General features: G+C 56.4%; 2 protein-coding genes across 3 annotated transcripts; one reads left to right on the top strand and one right to left on the bottom strand.

The window, feature by feature from the left end:
* Positions 1–390: 390 nt before the first annotated feature.
* On the bottom strand, positions 391–7,705 carry BSDC1 (BSD domain containing 1). Of its 2 annotated transcripts, XM_068159242.1 has the most exons (11): positions 7,661–7,705; positions 7,403–7,463; positions 6,562–6,678; positions 5,784–5,954; positions 5,627–5,681; positions 5,200–5,315; positions 4,812–4,880; positions 4,142–4,223; positions 3,412–3,951; positions 2,440–2,543; positions 391–1,534 (listed from the first exon to the last, which is right to left on the bottom strand). In XM_068159242.1, the coding sequence occupies exons 1-11, from the start codon at positions 7,669–7,671 to the stop codon at positions 1,502–1,504; spliced, it is 1,359 nt and encodes a 452-aa protein (XP_068015343.1). In that variant the 5' UTR covers positions 7,672–7,705; the 3' UTR covers positions 391–1,501. The 2 variants fall into 2 exon arrangements, with proteins under 2 accessions (XP_068015343.1, XP_068015344.1); XM_068159243.1 differs by lacking the exon at positions 4,812–4,880.
* Positions 7,706–7,828: 123 nt separating this feature from the next.
* ZBTB8B (zinc finger and BTB domain containing 8B) lies at positions 7,829–14,248 on the top strand. Its single transcript, XM_068159241.1, has 4 exons — positions 7,829–7,859; positions 8,154–9,126; positions 12,083–12,261; positions 13,747–14,248. Exons 1-4 carry the CDS (start codon positions 7,857–7,859, stop codon positions 14,056–14,058), a joined length of 1,467 nt encoding a protein of 488 aa, XP_068015342.1. The 5' UTR covers positions 7,829–7,856; the 3' UTR covers positions 14,059–14,248.
* The last annotated feature ends 3,253 nt before the right edge of the window (positions 14,249–17,501 follow it).

Below are 17,501 nucleotides of genomic sequence, written 5' to 3'. Positions count from 1 at the left end.
GTGGGCTTTGCAGGACAGAAGTGCTCTCATGTAAGTGCCTGAGGTCACTGGTGCCACCAATCCACCCCCCCTGTGGGCAGCTGCAGCTGAGAATCTCCCCAAAGAAGGGGGGGAGGGAAGGAAAAACAACCCCAAACAACCCCAAACCACCCCAACTTTTCCAAGTGCACCTAAGTGAATGCTATCCAAACCCAGGAGGAAATCCCCAGCTCCAACAAAGCAGCCCTGGGAGGGGCAGAAGGACAAAGGCAGCATGTATAAAACCACCACCCAAAAGGCCAGAGACAGCAGGGAGGGCTCTGGCACTGCATTAGCAACATCTTGAGGAGCATCTGGTGATGTGAGAAGGGAACTGCCCCCAAAAAAGAGAGGCCACAGGTCTGAAGGAAGCATTGCAAGCAGCCATGGGGGCTTAAGCAAAGGGACCCAAGTGAGGCTGGTGAGCCTGGTGAGTGTGGGGACAGGCAGGACATGAGGGCTCAGGGGAGGGGCCAAAGTCTCAGCCAACAGGTACCACCCATGCTCTGGTGCTTTGCCTCCTCCTGGGCTGGGAGAGGGAAGGGCCAAGCCCCAGCAGCAAGGCAGAGGTTAAAGCAGTCAGTGGGTCAGACTGGGGCTTGGCAAGGGCTGACCTGGGCACCACAAAGCAGGGGTGCTGCTCCCAGCATGGCCCCAAGCACTGCTGGCCCCAGAGAGTTCAAGTAAGAGCAAGCCACAAGTATGCTGTTGGAGAATTGAACCCAGAAGCACACAAAGCCCAGCAGAAGGCAGCAGGGCAGGGGAAAGCAGCAGGCCATGGTGCTGCTCCTGCAGCAGGGAACAGGAGCTGCCCTTAGAGAAAGCTTCCAAGATGAAAAGCCAGGCAGAAGCTCAGGGTTTGGCAGGGAGTTTGGCTCCTTCCAGCACAGCCCAGCTGGGAGTTAAAGCCACAAGCCAACTGCCTCTCTTGGCAGCAAGGTGCAGCACAGCAGAAGGGGCTCTGACTGCAGCACCTCCAGCCCCCAGCCTCGCCCTGCACCGGGAGGGGTGCTCCTGGTGAGCAGCACAGGGCAGGCAGTGAGCAGCCACAGCTTCCACCCAGCAGCTGCTGTGCTGTGTCTTGGGCACACACACACAAGCAGACAACCAGCCAAGAGGGTAGTCTGGTGGCGCCAAGCAACCCTGCCAGGTGCCTGGGTGCCCAGCTCTCCCCAGGGACCCCTTGCTGCATCCCATCTGCCGCCCCCCAGCAGCCTGGGGCAGTCAGGGTTTGGCTTGGCCAGTCTCCAGGACCTACTGAGAAGATGGCTCCCTAGCAGCTAAGTGTAGGAGTGAACTCTTGCTTCCTCCTCCTCCAGGTCTGAAGGAGTCACTCGAGTTGCCCACAGGATGTAGCAGGAATGCAGACTCCCCCAGCCTGGACTGCAGGCCCCAGCAGAGTCACACACAAAGGAACAGCCAGGCCGTGGTACCTCACACTCGGTGGTGGAAATGAGCCTGTGACACACTGGAAGCAGCTGCTTTACTCCCAGTCTTCCCACTCTTCATCTTCCAGCTGCAAACAAGAGTAACAACATCAACTCAACAGCCACCTGCAGGAGAGCCTCCTGCCCTGGGCACCCAAGTCAGCACGCAGCCCGACACATCCTCACGCTCTCACCGCAGCCATCGGCTCCCTGGGGAGCTTGCAGACTCATCCCTCTCCAAGCATGCCCAGACAGCCCCTCTGCTCCAGCCAACACCCACAGCTCCCAGGGAGAGATCCCAAGCTCAGCCCATCCTCCAAGAGCAAGTCACTCCTTTGAGAAGCCTCCTGTGAGCTGCTCCAGGAGGCAGCTGCTTGCTGCAAGTGAGGCCTTGGGGCTGCTAAGCCTGGAGGAGAGAAGGCTCCAGAAGACCTTCTTGTGGCCTTTCAGTACTAAAAGGGTTCAGTAAGAAAGCTGAGGACAGGACAAGGACAAGGGGTGATGGTTTGAAACTAAAGAGAGGAAGATTCAGACTGGAGAGAAAGGAGAAATTTCTTATGCTGAGGGTGGTGAGAGCCTGGCCCAGGCTGCTCAGAGAGGTGAGAGATGTCCCAGCCCTGGCACCACTGCAGCTCAGGCTGTTTGGGGCTCCCAGCAACCTGCTCTAGCTGCAGATGTCCCTGCTGACTGCAGGGGGGGGTAGGTTAGATGACCTTGAAAGGTCCTTTCCAACCCAAACCATCCCATGACTCAATTCCCTTCCCAGGCAGCAGCACCCACACCTGAGTGCAGCATGCAGCCCAGCGGGCTCCAGCGTGGGGGCTGGCACCGAGGGAGTCACACTCCTGCTCTGGGGCACCGTGGCCTCCCTCCACCACCCAGGGGAACCATCCAGCAAGGGCAGAGCTCATGCAGCATCAGCCCAAGGAGCTGCTGCTGGGTTGCTGGGAGCATCCTTCATGGCTGTTTGAGTGAGCAGCTCCCCACAGCTCACCTCCCCAGAGACTGCCACCTTCGAGAGCGCCAGCTGCACCTCCTCCTCGGTCATGTCCAAGTCAAAGTCCTTCTCCCAGTCCTCACTGATATCAGTGCTGGAACCTGCAACCACAAACACCAGGACTGAGCCTACCAGAGCTGCACAGGCTCTCCAGATGCTCTGGCCAAGGCACACAGCTGCCAAGCCTGCCCCCTCCTGCAGCTGAGGGGGTTCAGACCTGCCTGAGGAGAGGAAGCCTCTCCTGCTCCCAAGAGCAGGCTGTCGAGAGGTGGGTGCTGAAACATCTCCTCCTCTGGCCTGGGAGAAGCAGCCTGGGTCATGTTTCAGTCCCACAGGGAACACAACAGATGACAGCAGTGACTTAGCCATGGGGACTCTCACAGGCCCCAAGAAGAACCTCCTGAGGCAGGGGAGCAGCAGGGACACTCCTTGGGGTGACCACATTCCCTACACAAACCACAGCCAGGGACCAAAGGCCTGCTCTGTGCAGCCAGCAGGTTTCTTGTCTAACTCCACTCTGCTCAGGGTGCTTGGCCACCTTGCTGGATCTTGGGCTGCTTTATAACCCTATAACCATCAAGGTAATTATGCTGAGAGACCCTCTGCTGAGGGCAGAACCCCCTGCAGGGAAAGGTTTGTAGCCAGTGTCAGAGCTGCAACACAACCTTTCTCAGGGTCCTCAACCTCTGTTCTCCCAAGGGAGCACAGGAACAAGGCTCAGGCCACAGCCAGCCATGGCAGCAGCCTGCTGAGAGCACTGTCCCCACCTGCTGTGGCACCCTGGACTCAGCCCAGCAGCATAAGGCTTTGCTTCCCCTTTAGTCTTGGCCATCAGACAGTCTTGGGACCCAACCATCCTGGGTGAGTGTGGCAATCCTCCTCCTCTCCTCCTGCACCATCACAAATTCAGGCCCTCTCCCCACAGCTGCCATGGCCAGCAGAAGGCCTCCAGGCTGGCCTCACACCCACCTTTCTTGCCATTGTTGGAGGGGGTGGACTTCCCACTGTCTGAGTTCAGCTCAAAGACTCGGAGATCCGTTGGTCCTTCCTCTTTCAGAGTCTCTGTCCTGCCCTGGGCTCTGCTCTCCACCTCCCTGAGCTCTGGAGCAGCCACGGGCTCTGAGGATGCTGCTGACTGCCGGGCAGGTGCAGAAGAATGAGCAGGGTCTGAGGGCTTTGGCAGGGAGCTCTGCTCTTCTGAGGTGGCCTCCAGCAGCCTCTGGGAGAGGTCTCTGGTCCCAGCTGGTTGTGCTCCAGTCTGTAGCTGTGCAGCAGGCACAGAGGCAGGGTTTGCAATCTGAGTCACAAGGGAGACGCTCTCACTGCTCTCAGAGGGGCTCCCCTCTGCTGGGGCTGGCCCTGCAGGGAGGACAGCCCAGCTCTCCTCTGAGGGTCTCTTGGGAGCAGTGGGGTAGCTTCCCTCCAGGCCTGCAGGGGCAGATTCGTTCTCTGCTGCTTCTGGAAATGTGATGTTTGCACAAGGCAGGGGTGACATCCCCAAGAACTCCTCTGTAGGAAGGCAGAAGAGAAGCAAGAGATGTTTCAGCAAGTGCAGCAGCAGCTGGTGGGGCAGCAGGGCTGGCTGCAGCTGGGCTGGGAGCTGAATTTGTGGGAAGGAAGAGGAGCCACCACCCTCTCTAACTGAGACCTTCCAAGGTCCACACCTGCCCTCCCACAGATCCCCAAGCACCTGACTCACCCTCATCCTCTTCCCAGCCTGGCTCCTCTTGGTGAATGCTCTGCTCTGCTCGCTGCTTCAGAGCCTCCCTGCGGGCTTCATCCTGCAGGGAACTCAGTGTCAGCAGCTGCTCACCTCCCCAGCCCTCCCCACCCCAGGCACTTCAGCACTACTGACAAGGGCACAGACAAGGCAGCCAGAGCCCTGCTCCTCCAGCAAAGCTACCTTAGAATCACAGAACTGGTTTTGGCTGGCAAAGACCTTTAAGATCATTGAGTCTCTCTCTGTGCCAAGCCTGGTGCTAAGCCATGGCCCTCAGCACCACAGCTCTGCCACTGTGAGACCCCTCCAGGGATGGGGATTCAGCCACTTCACAGGGAGCCTGCTGCAGTGTTTGAGAACCCTCTCAGTAAAGAAGTTTCTTCTAATGCCCAAGCTACACCTCCCTTGGTACAGCTTGTGGTCACTTCCTCTCCTCCTGTCACTTGCTCCTGGGGAGCAGAGCCCATCCCCCCCGGCTAAAGCCTCCCTTCAGGGAGTTGTAGAGAGCCAGAGGATTTCCCCTCAGCCTCCCCTTCTCCAGGCTGAACAACCTCAGTTCCCTCAGCCTCTCCTCACAAGCTCTGTTCTCCAGACTCCCTTTGGTCTGCATCAGAGGTCCCTGGCTGCAGCCAGCCCCCTCCTGAGCTACCTGCTGCAGGCGATGCACTCTGTAGAAGTAGCGCTGCCAGAACTCCGAATGGGAAACAGCCACTGGGACCTGGGCAGGGGAAACACCAGGAGTCAGTCCAGGGGGAGGGCTGTGGCTGCTGCCTTGCTATGCCCTCCTCTCCTCCCAAGCCTGGCACTGACTCTCATGACCTGTGCAAGGCTTGGGGGTGAGCTGGCAGAGGCTCTGGCACACATGAGGAGCTCCCGTTCCAGGCCTGTGGCAGGGAAGAACACAATCTGCTGTGCCACTTCAGCACACCACCACAGCCCCTTGCACCACCAGCTCCATGGCCCAAGCAGCTCAGGACTTCCTTGCACCATACCCTGACTCAGAAGCTGCCTGCTAAAGGAGCTGGGCAGGGCCTTACCATCTTGGTGTAGAGAGCCCTGATGGAAGGGCTGGTTGCCAGCAGCTCTGCAATCTCCCCTTTCTTCTCCTCTAGGTCAAACTGGGAGAGCCAGGCCTCAAGGAGCTCAGCAGGACCTGCAGAGGACAAGCAGAGAGCTATCAGCCTTTGGAACAAACAGGGCAGGAAGCTTCAGTGGAAGGATGCTGCAGGCCAGGCCAGCTGGGGTGAGCAAGGGGCAAAAAAGGAGGGAGACAAAGCTGAGCCCAGCCAGCGGCGTGGGCCCTCTGCCAGCACACAGGGCCAGGGTAAGCTGGGCCAATAAACTCCCAGTCTAAGCCAGCCCCCACTGTCAGAGGCAGATCTCTCCACTAACACTGCCCACAGCCAAGCTGTAGGTACTCCAGGGCAGCCCACAGACCCCACACCAGACCCTCCCCACCCCTACCGTCAGGCTCGTTGCAGTAGGTGGCTGGGTCTGACTGGAGGCTGTAGAGGCGAGCCTGGAGGAGGAGACAGAAAAGGCAGAGCTGTCAGTGGGGAGGCAGCAGCCCAGCCTGAGAGCAGAGGAGCCCAGAGGGCAGCTCTGGCAGTGGGGCACTCGCCTTGGCGCTGTCGTAGGGCTCGGTGGTACCCGCGGGCGTCGCCATCAGCGTGATCACGTCGCAGTCGATCGTCTTGTCCGGCGACGGAGCGAACGTGTCCGAGATGACCCCCAGGAGGTCAGAGATCCCCTTCCTCACCTTCTCAGTTGCACCTGAGGAGCCCTCTGTCCTCTGGCAAAGGAAAAGCAGCACACTGTAAGGAGCAGTGCCTGCAGCAGCAGGACAGGCCTCAGCCTTCTCTGGGTAGGCTCCTTCCAGGGAGCAGGAGCTCTCTGCCTGCAGAAGACGCTGAGGGCATGGCTGTGGGGCCAGGGCTGGGCTAGGGGAAGGCTGTGGTGGCAGTCACCAGCCCCAGGTGACAGGGGGGCAGGCAGGCCTTGAAACAGGCTTGTGGGGAGCTGAGCCTACGCTTTGAAGGGAAGGAGGGAGCCAGGTTTGGGGACTGGCTGGTTTAGGATTTGTGTGCTGTGACAGCAGCAGAGGTGCAGGGCTGGAGCTTGGGAAGAGGTTCACTGTGGTACTACACACCACAGAGAGAGGGAAGGCACTGGGAACCCTTCTCCAGTCAGACCCAGAGGTTCCTCCCCACTATAGCACAGAAACTCCACAGGCTGCTCAGCAGTGACTCTGCTCTGGGGAGGAAGTCTGAGATCTGGAGCTCATGGTCAGACACTGGGGGCTGCTCAAGGAATCACATCCCCAGAGGCAGCTGCAGCCTATTCACAGCTGCCTTTGCCTTCTGGCACAAGGAGCCCAGCTCCCCTGCTCCTCTACTCACTGCCAGCTTGTCCTTGACCACGCTGGCTGTAGCAGCAATGGTGCAGGCTGTGTCATGCTGCACAACTTGAGTGAACTCTGCCAGGTCCCTTTTCATGAACTCCAAAGCTTCTGTGGACTGTAAGAAGAGGAGAGAGAGATTGTGTAACCTTTGCAGTCTCCAGCAGAGCCAAGGCTGCTCTGGGAATACCTGACACATCAGAAAGGTTAAGGTGCAAGAGGCTTTAACCCAAGCCCTGACCCAGACAGGTGCACCAGGTAAGGTTGTACCAACCAACCTCACAGAGTGGTGGGGATTGGAAGGGGCCTCTGGAAATCATCTAGTCCAACCCCCACGGTGAGGATAGGGCACAAACCCACAGATGAAGAACAACAATGCAAACAGCTGTGCCCAAAGGATGTTACTGGGGTGGTTATTTCTCAGGATAAGAACATAAAGAGAGGTCAGGAAAAGCCTTGTTGTGAGTTTTGTGTATAATCAACACAAGCACTGGTGTCAGAGGCAGGAAATTACACATCGGAAAGCAATGTCCTCCCTGCTCAGGTGGCGATTTGCACACCAACAGAACCCAACATCGGTCAGGACAGAGAGACACTGAGTTATACCAAACACAGCCCAGCCCCCCCTGCGTGCACCGGTCGGTCTCTCTGCCGGGGCCCCTGCTGGGTACCAGCAGTCACCAAGGCCAAGCTCTGAAGGCATCAAAGCCACTGCAGACAAAGCCGCTGCCAGGACCTCGTCCCACAGCCCACGGGGAGCGCGGTGCAGCGCTGGCAGGGGTAGGGACATCGCGTCCCGCGGGGGTCGCCCCACAGCCCCATCCCCTCCCGCCTCCTCCTACCTTTTCCTTGACAGCTTGGTAGCTCTGCTGCAGCCAGCTCCGCCACCAGCCGCCGTCCTCCCTGCCGGGGGACACAGGCGTCAGGCAGACCCCTCCCGGCCCCACCCACCACCCAGGTCCCGCCGCGCCGCCCCTCCAGGCCGGACCCCCTCCCGCAGGACCCTCTCCCACCGCCCCGAAGCCCATCCCCGGCCCCTCCCCCGCCGCCGCCGTCCCCCCCAGCCCACCGGGCCACCCCCCGAGCAGCACCGCACTCACCCCTCCGCCATCTTGGCGGGCTGACGTCACCAATATTTACCGACCCCTCACCCCGCAGGCCCCGCCCCCCCGCGGCGGCTTCCGTGACGTCACTTCCTGCCCCCGCCTGCCCCGGCTGGGAGGGGTGGCGTGGCCGGCGGTACGGTGGCCGGGAGGGAGCGGGAGGGCGGCTGGCGATTGCGAAGGTGGGCTGCGGATGGTGAGCGCGGGCGTGCTCCGGGGATGCCAGGTTATGAGGTGGAAAAACCTCCCGGGAGCGGAGCAGGAGTGAGGGTCCGTGCGGAGGTGGCGGTGTCGCGGCTGCTCCCGGCCCCTCCGGTTCCCGCTGTCCGGCAGTGACCCTGCGCTCCGGGGAGAGGCTGGGCGGGTCGGTGCCCGGGAGCTGATGGTGCTTTCTCGCTGACCCTGGCAGCGGGCGGCGGCGGTGGCGGGCGGATCTGTCTTTTCCCGGGAGTTCTCCTGCTTGACGGTGCCTTCTGATTGACCCCGGCAGCGAGCAGAGGCAGCGGCGGCGGGAGCGATGGAGATGCAGTCGTACTACACCAAGCTGCTGGGAGAGCTCAACGAGCAGCGCAAGAGGGACTTCTTCTGTGACTGCAGCATCATCGTGGAGGGGAGGATCTTCAAAGCGCACAAAAACATTCTGTTTGCCAACAGCGGCTACTTCCGAGCCCTGCTGATTCACTACATCCAAGACAGCGGACGCCACAGCACCGCCTCCCTGGACATTGTCACCTCGGAAGCCTTCTCCATCATCCTCGATTTCCTGTATTCTGGGAAGCTAGATCTCTGTGGGGAAAACGTTATCGAGGTGATGTCTGCAGCTAGCTATCTGCAGATGACCGATGTGGTCAACTTCTGCAAAACTTACATAAGGTCCTCCTTAGATATTTGCAGGAAAATAGAGAGAGAAGCTGCGCTCTACCAGGCTGATAGCGGGAGCGCCAGCGCGGCGAGAGAGGGCACCTCCTGCAGCGCCAAGAGCCAGTGCTTTGCCTCTGGCTCTTCCCTGCAGGAAAAGGAAAGGCTTTCGGATTGCCAAAGGGATCCTCCCTGCGGGGAGTGCAGCAGCTGCCACCCCCTGGAGCTGGTGGTCAGAGAGCCTGTGAGCAGCGACTGCCCGGACGCCGTCAACTCCTCGCTGCCCAGGGCGCTGGAGCCCAAAGTAGAGTTTGACTCTGACGAAGTGGAGGTGGAAGTCGGTGACCGCCTGCCCCAGTACCCCCCCCCGCTCTCCCTCGAGCAGGTGGAAGAGGGCCTGCAGGGTGGGCAGGCCGTGGACCTGGCCTGCAATAACTACCACATGAAGCAGTTCCTAGAGGCTCTGCTGCGCAACAGCTCCGCTCAGAGGAAGGAGGATGTGGTCCATCACTTTGTCCGGGGCTTTGAGGGTAGGCCAGAGGACCCGGGGGTAGCCATGAGTTCCATGATGGACATTCACAGCGACTGGTATGGTGAGGACACAGGTGAGAGGACCCTGGGGGGTGTAGTCTGTACAAGTGAGGAGGAAACCTGCTTAGCTGTGCCACTTCCTTTGTTACTCTCCTGCTTGTTGAGGGTTCTGTTGCTGACTATTATGCCTTAGCCAAATAAAGGATTGTTCTGGACTTCCAAAGCAAGCTGTACTCATTTATTCAGTGCAGCATGTGGCAGGTAAGGATTTCTTAACTGCTTTTACAAAGTCTCTCTCTGAAACAGGTCCTGGAGCTTGGTGTTGGTGACACTGCTTCAATAAAACTCCTCTGGGGCCTTGTTGAATTCTTTTAACGTTGTGAGAGGAAGAACTTTTTGGTGGTGGTGGTGTAAAGAGCAATTGGAAAGAGAAATTGAGCTGCCACAAGAGGGATCTGCTGTGGAGCCTGCCAGAGCACAACAACTCCTCCTTCCCCGGGAGCTCCTGCCAGCAGCTCAGCTGCTGGGTGATATCTGTTTGCTGATAACTTTCAACTTCAAAAGGGCAGAAATTTGCTTTATTCTACACCAAGTGATACCCAGAAAGTCTTTAACAGCTTTAAACTCTCTGGTGTTGATAAAGACAAGGATTAACTTTTACCTCTAGGGGCAGACTCGTTTTTCAGCTGCTGTCAGCTGGGGCTCTGCTGCTCTGCCAAGCCCAGGCCCCAGCTGGGCCAGCAGGAAGTATCTCCCAGCAGCAGTGTCAGGGACCTGGAGCAGAGGGTGACATCCATACACATTTCTCCTGAAGTGGGCAATAAGGATCTGGGCATTTTGCCTGCTGCTGATAACGTGGCACACAACTTCTCTCATCCCAGCTGCCTCATGGAGATGGGAGGTGGCTCTGTAAGTGCCATCAGGATGTGAGGAAGGAGATAGTGCTGCAGGCAGCAGAGAGGAAATGTGTCACACAGTATTCTACCCTAGGTAGCAAGCTTATGTTCATGGAACCATAGAACAGTTGGGTTGGAAGAGACCTTGAAGACCATTTAGCTCCAATCCCTCCACCACAGCCATGGACACCTTCCACTAGCCCAGGTTGCTCAAGGCCTCATGTTGCTGTCATGCATGCATCATGTCTGTGCCAGGCATGCATCTGTGATCTTAAAGCAAATCAAACCCAATGTTCTCTCTCTCTGCTTTAAAACTCAGGCATCTGGTAAGGTCACAAGTCCAGCCTTAAAGTCACCAAGCCCCTGGAGTGCTGCCCCCAGATCACTCCTGTGGGTTGTGGTGTGTAGCAAGGCAGGAGCATCTCACACACAAACCTTGCTTGCTTGCTTGCTTCCTCTCCTAAAATCTTCAGGTTGTTAATGAGTCACTAGAAGGGAAAGTGATAGAAGCCATCAGGGGTTGTGACAAGGCAGTAGAAACTGTGAGTGTTTAGCAGAATGGGAGTCTCTCTTCTCTGCTTGTGGTGCTCCTGCTGCTTTCACAAGACACCTGGAGTGAGAAAGACAAAGTCCTGATGAAGGCTCTCTCCTGCATTCAGCCTGACAGGTGAGAGCAATGCCACTGACTTCCAAGTGGCCACAAGTGTTCAGTCATCCTGGTCCCCTTCACGGCTGGGGGAGGGCAATCAGGCACCTCTGGAGAGCCTGGAAGCAAAGGAGGGCCAAGAAGTGCTTCTCTTCTTCTCAATGGAGCTCTGACTGCCCAGCAGGGGTTAGCAGCACCTTGTGAAGGTGCAGAGTGGAGGGAGAGTCCTTTCACCCTCACCTTAACGCTGGCCACTCCCTTTGATTGAGTCTGGGTTGGCCAAACCTTAGGAGGAGGAATGTTCTCTCCAGCCCCACCTGCTTTGGTGTAACTGGAGGAGCTCAAGGCTTGCTGTGGAAACACTTCCCTGAGTCAGTAACAGGGAGAGCTGAACTTCCTCATACAACATCTCAACCTTTTGTGCTGGAGAGAGGAGGTTCAGTCTGGGCTGCTGCTGCTGCTGCAAAACAGGGCAAGAGCCCTGGGTCTGTAGAATGTGAGCTGCAAAGTCAGTTCTCTCTCTTTGTCTCTTTTTGCACCCAACCTCCTACATCAGATAATTGCTTTTTGGCCCAAGGGAAAGGCTCATCAGCAGAGGTCACCAAGTGGAGTTCTTCAGCCTCTCACTTCCAACAGCAATGCTCAAAGGAATGGCAGCAGAAGCAAGGGTTTGGATTCTCAGGTGGCCTCCCCAGGTTCATCTTAATGCACTTTGGAAGAGCAGATGAGGAATTCTTGTTCTGCCTGTGGTTGGTGTCCAAGGTTGTCATTTCCAAAGCAGTTTGTGGCTGGTGGTGTCTTAGAAAGTCTCCTGCTTGCCTTAATACTTCTATGTGATAATGCAGAGACCACACTGAACTGCAGGTTGGACCTGAGGAACAATTTCTTTGCTGCAAGAGTGGTCAGGGATTGGCACAGGCTGCCCAGGGAGGTGGTGGAGTCCCCATGCCCGGAGGTGAGGAAGAAATGAGATGTGGCACTTCAGGGCATGGTTTAAATGGTGGTGGAGGTGTTAGGCAGGAGGTTGAATCTGATGATCTTCGAGGTCTTTTCCAGCCTTGATAAGTTCTACACTGTTCTGGCACTTAAACAGCTTCTTAAAATAAACCTGATTTGGTTTCCTGTTGCGAGCCAGCTCCCTGAGCGTGTCAGCAGCGTGAGTGTAGGCAGGCTGAGGTCTGAGGGACTCCTGCAGCAGCACCTCAAATTGCACAGCCACCAGGAATCCCAGGTGAGCCAGAGAGGGGAAAGCATTGACTTCATGTGCTTTAGCTGCCAACTGACCTCCCCCTCTCCAGCCTCTGGGGAAGGCTGTGTGGACATGGCCCTTCAGGCCACGGTCTAATGGCCATGGTGGTCTGGACAGTTGGATTTGATGAGCTGGGAGGCAGGACTCAAACCTGCAGCGAGGAGGAGGAGGAGGAGAAGCCAAGAGAGCTGACCCCAGCAAGCTGCCTGACCTAACTGCCTGTGTTTTCTCCCCCCAAGGTGACGTGCTGGTGGTGCCAATCAAGCTGCACAAGTGCCCGTTCTGCCCCTACACGGCGAAGCAGAAGGGGATCCTGAAGCGGCACATTCGCTCGCACACCGGGGAGAGGCCCTACCCCTGCGAGACCTGCGGCAAGCGCTTCACCCGCCAGGAGCACCTCCGCAGCCATGCCCTCAGCGTGAGTCTGCAGCCTCTCTTGGGGAGCTCACCATGCTTCTGCTCCTGCAGAGAATCACCAGAGAATTGTCAGGCTTGGAAGGGAGCTCAAGGCTCAGCCAGCTCCAACCCCCCTGCCACAGCCAGGGACACCTCACACCACAGCAGGTTGCTCACAGCCACCTCCAGCCTGGCTGCAAACACCTCCAGGGGTGAGGCTTCCACCACCTCCCTGGGCAACCTTTGACAGACTCTCACCACCCTCATGGGGAAGAACTTCTTCCTAACATCCAATCTGGATCTACCCATTTCTAGTTTTGTTCCCTCCCCCCCAGTCCTATCCCTCCCTGACACCCTCAAAAGTCCCTCCCCAGCTTTCTTGTAGCCCCCTTCAGGTGCTGGAAGGCCACCATTAGGTCTCCTCAGAGCCTTCTCTTCTGCAGACTGAACAGCCCCAACTCCCTCAGTCTGTCCTCATAGGAGAGCAGCTCCAGCCCTCTGCTCATCAACCTGCTGGGGACTGCTGGCATTTCCCAAAACAACCTTGGGCAAAGCAGTCGCTGCCGATCCCAGGGCAGCTTTTCTACTGACCAGTTCAAGCCACTCATGTTTGGTTCCTTGGTGTTTGTGTAGCTCCAGAGCTTTGTTGTTGCAAATACTCCCTCCCTGGAGGTGTTCAAGGCCAGGTTGGATGAAGCCCTTGAGCAACCTGGGCTGGTGGGAGGTGTCCCTGCCCATAGCAGGGCGCTTGGGACCAGATCATCTTCAAGGTCCCTTCCAACCCATCCTGGGAATCTATGAAATATGATGGGATTAGAGAACCACTTTGGTTGGCAAAGCCCTTTAAGATCACCCAGTCCAACCCAGTCTCTAACTCTACCAAGCCTGGTGCTAAACCATGGCCCTCAGCAGCACCTCTCTGCCTCTTTTAAACGCCTCCAGGGATGGGGATTCAGCCACCCCCCTGGGGAGCCTCTTCCAGCCTTTGGTCATCTGCCCTTTAGTTTAACTGTGGATGATCTTGGAGGTCCTTTCCAGCCAAGGCAATTCAGTGATTCTCTGTACTTGTGTCGCCCCTAATCTTTAGCACTGCACATGTGGTGAGATCATCTGTCCTTTAGCTTATCACAGGGTGGTTTGGGTTGGAGGGGACCTTAAAGATCATCCAGCTCCGACCCCACTGCCACAGGCAGGGACACCTCCCACCAGCCTCATCCAACCTGGCCTTGAACACCTCCAGGGAGAGGGGACATCCACAACCTCCCTGGGCAACCTGTTCCAGTGTCTCCCCACCCTCACTGTCAAGAATTTCTTCCTCATCTCCAGTCTCAGTCTCCCCTCTTCCCTCCCCATCCCCCCCTCACCCTATCCCTCCAAGCCCTTGTAAGAAGTCCCGCAGGGGGCAGAGGTTTCCCTGCTTTGTATTTATCCGAACCTCCGCCCCAGAAAGAGCTAAACCAGAGGGCAGACTTCCCTCCTCACCCCAGGGTTTTCTTGCTGCCTCCAGGTGCACCGCTCCAACAAGCCAATCATCTGCAAAGGCTGCAGGAGGACCTTCACCAGCAGCCTGTCCCCAGGGCTGCGCCGCTTCGGGCTGTGCGACAGCTGCACCTGCGTCACCACCACCCACGAGGACTCCATGCCCATCAACCTCAGCCTCGTGGAGCCTTCATCAGAAGGCCAGGAGAAAGGGGAGGCTGATAATGATTGGCCCATCTATGTGGAGTCTGGAGAGGAAAATGATCCAGCTGATGATGATGATGGGGATGACAAGCAGGAGATCCACAGGAGCTTGTTGGACCGAGAAACTCTCATGTAGCAGTGAGAGGAGAGTGGGAGCAGGGACAGAAACCTCCCTGTTTGACCCCAAACCTCCCTGTTTAACCCAGTTTGTGAGACTGAGCTGGATTTTGTTACTGCACTTTTTTTGCTCTCTTTTAAACACAAGAATGGGGAGAATTGGAATTCTTAAGGCTTTGAAGTTTTCAGTGCTGTGCACCAGAAAGCTGTGAAGAATCTTTTGCTTGGGGGGTGGGGTGGGGTGAGGTGGGGTGTGGGGGTCACAGAGGTTGTACTCCAGCAGCTCCTGGTGGTGTCTCTGCCTCCTCGTTTGGATTTGGCAGGTGGAACATCTCTGCTGGTTTGGTAAGAAGGGTTCTGCATGGAGTGCTGTCATGGTCCTCAAGCCCTGAGCTGAAAGGGGCACCAGGTTCCTTGTGAAGATGGCATGAAGGGGGCACCAGGTTCCTTGTGAAGATGGTGTGAAGTGGAACAGGTTGCCCAGGGAGGTGGTGGAAGCCTCATCTCTGGAAGTTTTGAAGGTCAGGCTGGATGTGGCTGTGAGCATCCTGCTGTAGTGTGAGGTGTCCCTGCCCATGGCAGGGGGGTTGGAGCTGGCTGAGCCTTGAGGTCCCTTCCAACCCTGACAACTCTGTGGTGAGATCTGAGCTCTGCACAGGAAACAGCTCTGAAAACCCTTTCTGAAGCAGCTGGGCAGGAAATCTCAGACATGTTTATCAGCCTCTTTGTGTGCAAACCCTTTTCTTGCTCCTTTGCTGTGTTTTCCTCTAGTCCTTGGTGATCCTTCTCATGGTTTACCTTGGTGGGAGTTTATCCAAGCACTGTTTGGTTCCGTTGGGCTTGTTGTAAACCTCAGCTTGGACCTCCTGGGGTTTTGCTTTTTATTTTGGTGGGATGGTTAAGGTTTGACTTGGAAAGGAAGTAAGCTTTGGATTTGTTTTTGTTTACCTTTCTAGTAGCAAATTGATGGGAAATAAGCTAGGGAGAAAATGCACCCCCAACAGAAATGCTGTGAGCTCCTGTTTCCTACTGGAGACAGAACTGAACTGTACTGTGAAATGTGACTGTTGCTGCTTCTCTGCTCTGCTGTCCATAAGGGTTGCACCAAAAGGCAAACTGTGGGAGCCTTTCCAGCTGGGGTGGGAGGCTGGATCAGGAGCCTGCAGGGCAGACAAGGACTGGGCAGCTCCTCCCACTTACCGCTGCTTGAGGTGCTTAGTGTAAAGAGTTTTCCCCAGTAGATGGAACCTCAAAAGCAGAGAGCCCTCTGATGTAACCAGTTTGGTGTTCTGCACACTTGGTGCTTTTAATTTACATGGGGGGTGGAGGGGGAATCCAACAAACCCCAAAGAGCAGCTCAGGTTCCCTGCCTGCTTCACCCCACAGCAAAACCTTTGTCCCATAGTGATGCAGCCCAGACGGCAAAGCCTACCCTAGGCTGCATCCAGAGGAGTGTGGCCAGCAGGGCAGGAGAAGGGATTCTGCTCCTTGACTCTGCTCTGCTGAGACCTCACCTCCAGTGCTGCCTCCAGCTCTGCTGTCCCCAGCAGCAGAAGGACACAGAGCTGCTGGAGAGAGTCCAGAGGAGGCCACAAAGGTGATCCAAGGGCTGGAGCAGCTCTGCTGTGAGGACAGGCTGAGGGAGCTGGGGGTGTTCAGCCTGGAGAAGAGAAAGCTCCAGGGGGACCTCAGAGCTGCCTTCCAATAGCAGAAGGGATCCTGCAGGAAGGCTGCAGAGGGACTTTTCCAGAGGGTGTCTGGTCATTTGCTGGTCATTCTAGCATGAGGCTGCCACCTCCTTGTAAATAACTGGCTGCTAGAGCATGGTTCTGGCTGCTGCACCACCACTGAGCAGTCAGAAGCTCAGCCTGGCTGAGCTGTGCAGGGCTGGGGGCTGGCCAGCTCTGAAACTCTGAGGACATTCAGAGCAGGGAAAATGAACCTCTTGTGCAAGTCCACTCGTGGTAAGGGCTGCAGGAGTTGGCTGCAGGAGCTGGCTGCAGAACCCTTCAGTGATTCCCCCCCCCTCCCCCCTTCAACCCTACTTCCTTTGGTCTTAGAGATTGTTCTTGTGTGTCTTGTGCCTAGAGAATGGAGCTGTGCTAAGGTCTGTGTAGTGTGGGGGCGTGGGTGGGGGTGGGGGTTCACTGATGGCATTCCTGATCCAAAGGGACCACCAGAGTGGGATTTGTTTCCTGTGGAACTGTCATTTTGTGCTGCTTTGTTTGCAATGGAGTCCTTCAGCTGTGGTGGTATTTAGGAGGGGATGTAGCTGATCCACATTCTTGTGACCAGATGTTCATGTAACTCTGTTTGCTGTGCTTTTCCACTTGGGTTTGGGTTGGTTTGGGCTTGGTTGGTTGTTTTTTTTTGGGGATGTTTTGCTTCCTGAACTCTTCCATTGTAGATCCAGCCTCTTACAAGCTTTGAGAAAAGGATGTGGCTGCTAAAAATACAGCCTGGAGAAGAGAAGGCTCCAGGGGGACCTCAGAGCTGCCTGCCAGGACCTGAAGGGATCCTGCAGGAAGGCTGCAGAGAGACTTTTCCTGAGGGTGTCTGAAGACAGGACAAGGGGGAATGGTTGGAAGCTGAGGCAGAGCAGGGTGAGAGTGGAGCTGAGGACTCAGAGGCCTTTTCCAACCCAAGCAATGCTATGACTCTGCTCCTCACCAGCAGGTCCACACTCATCAAGCAGCAGGGAATAGTCCAACAGATTTGCAAGAGCTGTTCTCAAACACTGAAGTAGAAGCTTCAAGATTGAATGTGAGCCTGACCTTGGCTCATGGGAGTTAAAAGGGTTTGGTCACTGAGACTCTGGCATAGGCTGCCCAGGGAGGCTGTGGCTGCCTCCTCCCTGGGGCTGCTCAGGGCCAGGCTGGATGAGGCTCTGAGCAGCTCAGTCTAGCTGAGAGGTGTCCCTGCCCATGGCAGGGAGGTTGGAGCAGATGAGCCCTGAGCTCCCTTCCAACCTGAACCACTCTGTGATTGATTGATTGCAAATTCCTGTGGTGCTTGATGACCAATCCCCAAAGTGCTCTTTGTAGGGAACTGATTTCTGCCAGGATCTCTTTCTCAAAGTTTTTTAAGGGCCATGCCACATATCCTAAAGTCTTAGCTCTGTGTCATTGCCTCTCTTCAGGGGTCCCAGGCTTTGCAGGTACTTTGCAGGCAGCTGCAGCGTATCTCAGTGGAGGAATACAGCCTGCACTGCTCGTGGGAGCTGGTGGAAACCTCTTGGTGCAAGACTCTGTAAACCTTCCAGATGTGGTGATTGAACCCTACTGATGTTTTGTAAAGCAGTTTCATAACTGAAGTCCTTTAGTCTAGTTTCAATGACAAATTCCTTCTCCACACACAGAGAGAAAAAACAATTGCTGTTTGTAGAAGTGACTTGAGTTCTGTTTGTGGATCTTGGAGCAGTCTGAAGATTTCTCTCTCTTCCTTTTTCCCCTTCTTTTTTAT

Source organism: Melanerpes formicivorus, unplaced genomic scaffold (assembly GCF_026170545.1).
Source record: "Melanerpes formicivorus ecotype bairdi unplaced genomic scaffold, bMelFor1.0.p_v2 SCAF_45, whole genome shotgun sequence".
NCBI lineage: Eukaryota > Metazoa > Chordata > Aves > Piciformes > Picidae > Melanerpes > Melanerpes formicivorus.
This window is presented reverse-complemented; position numbering and strand designations above follow the sequence as displayed.